This window comes from Alnus glutinosa, chromosome 6 (genome assembly GCF_958979055.1).
Source record: "Alnus glutinosa chromosome 6, dhAlnGlut1.1, whole genome shotgun sequence".
Taxonomy (NCBI): Eukaryota; Viridiplantae; Streptophyta; class Magnoliopsida; order Fagales; family Betulaceae; genus Alnus; species Alnus glutinosa.
The window spans coordinates 21284394-21290568 of NC_084891.1; the positions used below are offsets into that span (position 1 = coordinate 21284394).

At 34.2% G+C, this 6175-nt stretch overlaps 1 protein-coding gene across 1 annotated transcript; it reads right to left on the reverse strand.

Moving 5' to 3' along the window:
• Positions 1-643: 643 nt before the first annotated feature.
• Positions 644-5857, reverse strand: LOC133871174 (probable receptor-like serine/threonine-protein kinase At5g57670). The gene is made up of 10 exons (XM_062308558.1): positions 5550-5857; positions 5356-5471; positions 5098-5216; positions 4902-5023; positions 4468-4836; positions 3740-3994; positions 3331-3488; positions 2459-2674; positions 1890-2039; positions 644-1017 (listed from the first exon to the last, which is right to left on the reverse strand). Exons 1-10 carry the CDS (start codon positions 5680-5682, stop codon positions 871-873), a joined length of 1785 nt encoding a protein of 594 aa, XP_062164542.1. The 5' UTR covers positions 5683-5857; the 3' UTR covers positions 644-870.
• Between the last annotated feature and the right edge of the window lie 318 nt (positions 5858-6175).

A 6175-nucleotide genomic window follows, 5' to 3' on the forward strand; every position in this document is an offset into this window, starting at 1 on the left:
GGCTGGTTTTTTTTTGGCCCATTTTCAATTGTTCTTGTTCTTCTTTGGTTCTACATCGATTGGGCCTAATTTTGTTGGGGTCCTATCCTTTATATTTTTTGTGTTTTTATTTTTAAAAAAAACCAACATTTTTTTTTTTTCAATAATATATTTTCTATTGTTGTTCTAGTTATTGTAATCTTATCTTACCAATAAAAAAACTATAGGATGTTTGGTTGAGAGATTTTTCAAATATCAAATTCTACTCAGATTTTACTCAACTTTTTTTTAATTTTGTCTCAGGTTTTTTAAACCATCCAAACGTAATTTTAAAAAATAATTTTTTTTTTTTCGTATTCGCAATTTTTCAAAAAATCGCACACCCAAACAAATAATAAAGTTTTTGACAACCGGATGAAACATCTCTCTCCATATCATATGATATGGGTGTATGCTACTTTGGCTAAATTTGATTTATGATATGGTAATTGCTGCTTTGACGGCTAAAACACGGCTTCCACTACTATCGGCTCTAGTAATGTACTTTTTGTCGTGCTTTGTGCATATATATATATATATATGCTCTTTTATTTTATCAACTGCTACACCAAATTGACATTTGCCATGTAAAAGTTGCATACCTCTATTTTTCTTGCATAACCATCTTACAATATAATTTCGATTTTCATATGAAGAATTCTACAATATATTCATGCTTGCTTAATTTAAAAAAAAAAAAAAAGAAAGAAAAAAAAAAAGAAACGAACAAAATTGTACAGCATGAAATACAGAAAATACGCCAAAAAAAAAAAAAAGAATAATAGAAGAAGCACTAATCATCAACTAGTTCTCCTCAAAAAAGATCATCACACATTGAAAAGAGCTACATAATCACAAATAATCCTCCACAGAAATGTTTCTTGGAAGCTCATATCCATAAACCATGGAGTAATCGTCCAACTCATCAGTGGTGAACTTGGGTATCCTCCAACTCTTTGCAACCCCGGAGTCTTTCCCACTGGTTAGAAGCTCCAATACCTTGGGGATTAAACAATATATTTAATCGGATTAAAAAGTATCCCTTTTTTTTTTTTTTTTTTTTTTTTTTTTTTTTTTGTTAAACTTATCAAATAGAAACAGTGTTATGTTTGGTATAGAAATTTCATTTACCCCCAAACTGTCATGAGTTTTACAATCGTAATCTCGAATTATTAAAATTTATAATGTTGATATTTCATGTTTCAGCCCATTTTAATTGCACCCCTACCGTTAGGATTTATGGTTAAATCAAACAGTAATCAGGTGAAATATCCCTTATAGCGTTGTAAAATTTAGAAATTTATCCTTAATTAAAAATTTAGAAAAAAAAAAAAGAAAGTAAAACTTAAAAGAAAAGAAAAGAATAGAACCTAAATCGCCTGGCTGTGGGACAACAAATGTTTAGCTTTTTTTTTTTTTTTTAAAATAAAAATAAAAATAGGAGTATTTTGATTATTTTGACATCATCCGTTATAATTTACTATTAAATCTTAACATAGTGATAGAATTAAAAGGAGCTAATATTGCAAATTTTGATAATTTGAAGTTATGATTGCAAACCCTTGAAGGGGTAAGTGAAGTTTCCTTTTTTTATTTTATTTTATTTATTTTATTTTTTTATTTATAACAAATGAATAATGCTCTATACCATATTTTTATTCTCCAATTATCTTATAATGCTGACATGACAGTCACAATTAATTTTTAAATTTGTGGTTTTATTTTTATCTTTTTAACAATAATTAATCTAAGGGTTAGTTGATGCTGCATGTCATGTCAACATTGTAGAATAAAAATATAGCTTTTAGAATTACTTTATAAAAATTAAAAATTAAAAATAAAAAGTAAAAATAAAAACAAAAGTCCGATACCTCGCTCATTGATGGACGCCATATCGAGGATTGTCTGATACAGTAAGAAGCGGTGAGCACAAGTGTGTGCAACTCTTCCAAATCATATTTGCCTATCAGTTTTGGATCGGCCAGTTGGGCAAGGTTTCCCGATTCCATAAAAGGCTTGGCCTGCATATATATATATATATATATATATATGAACATCGTTTCAGATGGAGAAATTTGTTTACGGAACGGACATCATGGATTGTTAAAGTTTATGGGCCAAATTCACTCTCAAAAGACACTTTGAGAGAGGAGGGGACACCATGATTTATAAAGACACCCCCTCACGTGTTGTATTATTGGCCAAATAAGTGGACATAACGGGACGAAAGCTTAACGGGAGAAAGTCCAACAATTAAAAAAAACTGACTCTGATACCATGTTAAAGTTCATAGGCCCAATTCACTCTTAAAAGACGCATTGAGAGAGGAAGGGGTACTATGACTTATAAAGATGCCAAGTGAATATAAACTAACTAATGTGGGACACTTTAAGATGGATGGAGGCGGGAGGGAGGAAGTGTTTGATCAGTGCGTACGTACCCATAGGAGAAGGTTTTGCTTGGACGAATCTACCGGCCTCCGACCAGTTATGATCTCCAAAAGAAGAACCCCATATGCAAAAACATCCGTCTTTTCGTCCACGATTCCGTGCATGAAATACTCCGGTGCTAGGTATCCGAATGTCCCCTCAATCGGAATCACAGCGTGGTGAGTCCATTTGTTTGGAAGCCACTTCGCTAGCCCAAAGTCGGTAATCTATATACACACCACACAAACCACCACCGAGCTTTAACTCTCATAATCATGAAATTAAAACTAAGGGAATTAAAGTTCACTTATCCTGTTCAACAGTAAAGAGCTTTGTAATCATAATCTCGAATTATCAAAATTTATAAAATAAAGGTAAATTTGTATTTTTATAAATTATACATGGGCATAATGGACATGTCATTGATTTATCGTTTGATTAATCCTAAATCCTAATAGTAGGGGTGAAATTAAAAAGAGCTGAAATATGGGATACCAACATTGCAAATTTTGATAATTCGACGTTACAATTGCAAAACCTTGGACACTTCAGGAGTAAGTGAAGTTTTCTTTTTTTTTTTTTTTTTTTTTTTTTTTTTTTTTTTTTCTTTTTATTTATTTTTTAATTAAGGGTAAATTTATATTTTTAAAAAATTTACAGAGGTATAAGGGACATTTCATCTGTTTACGGTTTGATCCCTAAATCCTAACGGTATGAGTGAAATTAAAAGGGGCTAAATATGACGTATCGATGTTACTGATTTTAATAATTCGATGTTATAATTGCAAAATCCTTGGACAATTTGGGGTAGGTGAAATTGCCCTAAAATGAAATAAAAACTATAATCCAAAATATTTATAGAAAGTGGGGTTTGTTTCTTCACCTGTGGTTCATAATCTGGGCCAAGGAGGACATTTGAGGCCTTTATGTCACGATGTATGATTCTGTGCTTACAACATTTATGAAGATAATGGAGACCCCTTGCAACACCAATGGCAATATTGTATCTAGTTTGCCACTCAAGCGACCTGCATGTTTTACCTGTTCATTGTTCAAACATTTGATTAAAGTAGTCCAAAATTTGTGAGAAAGTTTGATGAGCCTGCATTATCACCAAGAAAAATAATATAAATATATCTCCAATATATCTCATTTTCAAATTTACCATTGAATTTATGAGACCCACAAATTCAACGGTGAATTTAAAACTTGATTGTATAGAGATATGTAAGTGATATATGTGTATCATTTCTTTATTATCAAACGACAAGAGAAGCCGAGGTCTTCCATACCATGCAAAGCAGATGAAAGATTTCCATTTTGGGAGAGACTGAAAATAAGGTAGAGTCCATTTTCAAAGCAGCAGCCAAGTAAGTTAGCAGTGTTAGGATGGGAGACGTGTCCAATTATACCCAATTCCATGAGAAACTCTTTCTCCTTGTTAGCATCCTTGTTGTCCTTGGCCAATCTCTTCACTGCAATGCTTCGCCCACCAGAAAGATCACCTCTATATACCTCTGAATATCCTCCCCTGCCTATTATATTATCTGATATTTGAAGCCACCAAATGGGAAAAAGAATACCAAATTCAGAATGTGGCATTTGGTCAATGTGTTGCTTGTAAGAACATAAATAGAAAACAGAGCGGAACTTGGCTGGGGGAGTGACTTATATGCGTTACGGAGTTGATTTCCTTAAGAAAATACCGCCAATTCAGACGAATTGATATGCAGTGAGTTACAACAAATATTTCTCTAGGATTCAATGGAATCCAGAAATTTTCTGTAGTTTGGTTGCGTTTTACACGAAATGAAACCAGAAAACCCCCAGAGTTCCTATTCTAGCAGGAGAGAAAGACTCGAATTTTAAAACTACAAAAGGTTTTGAGAGAGACAGAAGAAGAGAGAATTTTATATGTTAAAAACTGGTTTACAGTGGACTCTCTATGTTAAATCAACATAATTCAAAGCTTTTAAAGCCCTTTGAATATTAGAGCAAAGAAGCTTGTAAGCAATTTCACCTGAATGGAAGTTTTTTGTGGCATTGGAGATTTCCTCATAGCTGAAGCACTTCAATAAAGGCTGCTGCCTTCCTTTGTCTGATAAACTGCCTTTTCTTTTCATTAATGGAGAACCAAAGAAGGATGCAATAAGTCTGCATGGCGACGGCTGCTTCCTTGTCTTAAACTTGGAAGCCAGAGGTGGGGACTCAGTGATGCTTGTGTCGCCGGAGCTGCAACTATCATCTTCTGTGCTTTGAGATTCTCGTCCAATTTCATCGTCTATTGTTGTTCTTGTTGAAGGCTTCTCTTTCTCTGTTTCCGAGATAGTAGGCTTTGAAACAGGGGAGGCTGCCCTGTTTGACCACCTTGGACTCGATTGACATGTGTCTGCTAAAAGTGACATATTAGACAATATTCTATTGAAGAAGATTTTGTTTTCTTGAAAAATCTACCTTCAGAATGTGAAGAATTTGAATTTGACTCTGAATACTGTTCTGCTCTCCCAGATTTTCCAATTGAAACCACCGTACAGCTTTCTGGGACATGCTGAAAGCAATACCTTGTAATTGAAGTCCTAATTCAAAGAAAAAAAGTTTATCAATGTCTAATTATATTTGAATAGAATCAAACTTTTCAGCGGTTTCTTACCTGTTCTTTCGGTTTCTTGAGCTCCGAAGAAGAAGAAAGTCTGCTGAAATGGATTTCACTTCCTCAATCAAACCCTTTCCTACACTAGAGCTGAACCCCACTTTAGCTTCCAAATTTACCTGAAAAATGGTATATGTATGGATGAGCATCGTAACTTTAGAAGTAAACATATATCTATATATATATATATATATATATATATATATATATATATATATATATATATATTATCTTCACAAATCACCAAGCCTAGTGTACCTGCATAGACTGGCAGGTCTTGGCGAATTCTCCAAGCACAGAGATGACGTAGGCTTTTGCCTGGCGAAATTTCGACTGCTTTTTCTTTACCGAGTCATTCTTCTTCTCCTTACCAGCTGTAAATTAACGAAAGTTCTACAGTTTACAATATTGTCAAATATTGGTAGACATATAACAAAATTAAGCGAACTAACCAAGAACATGTACGGCCACAATGCTGTCATTTGGGCGGGCTATGACTCTGATTGCCCATGAGAGAGCTTCTTTGCTGTCTTCTGGGTCTAAAGAGAGGGGTATGAGTATTTTGGAAGGGGCAGAAGGGATCATTGTCTATAGGTTTGGATTTCAGTTGTTTAGTTGTATGAGTACTCTTGACGACCATGGAAGGAAGAACACACGGACAGTCGGCTTAAGAATATGTAGAGGGCAAAAAACAGCATGATTAAGGTCAGTGGGAAAGAGAGGCCACCTCAGCTCTCAATTGTCTTGTGCCATTCTTGTTTAAGAAGCATGAAAATCCTTTTACAGTGGAAATGGAACTCATTAGTGTTTCATCGTCTTTACAATTGATTGTTATGGTTGGGTGCTTTGGCGTACAAGCAATGGGGTGGCCATATATATTTGATTTGTCTTGCTCCATAAGCCAAAATAAAAAATACTAGGTTGTTCCATTTTGTTAAAAGGGGCTACTTGCCACTCAAAAAGATCTACAGTCCTCACTTTATCATGAAAGAAACTTTGAGAGGACACTAACCGTTTCCCACTTTTCTCATGGATAAGAGAGAGAGAGAGAGAGAGAGAGAGAGAGAGAGAGAGATCC

What these genes read in the sequence shown, in the direction of transcription:
- LOC133871174 (XM_062308558.1), bottom strand. Translation starts at nt 5,682, where the DNA reads ATGATCCCTTCTGCCCCTTCCAAAATACTCATACCCCTCTCTTTAGAC. An exon ending in TCAAGAAACCGAAAGAACAG is followed by an intron (nt 5,024 to 5,097) that starts GTAAGAAACCGC and finishes TCTTTGAATTAG; the next exon opens with GACTTCAATTACAAGGTATT. An exon ending in TCTTTCATCTGCTTTGCATG is followed by an intron (nt 3,489 to 3,739) that starts GTATGGAAGACC and finishes AACAATGAACAG; the next exon opens with GTAAAACATGCAGGTCGCTT.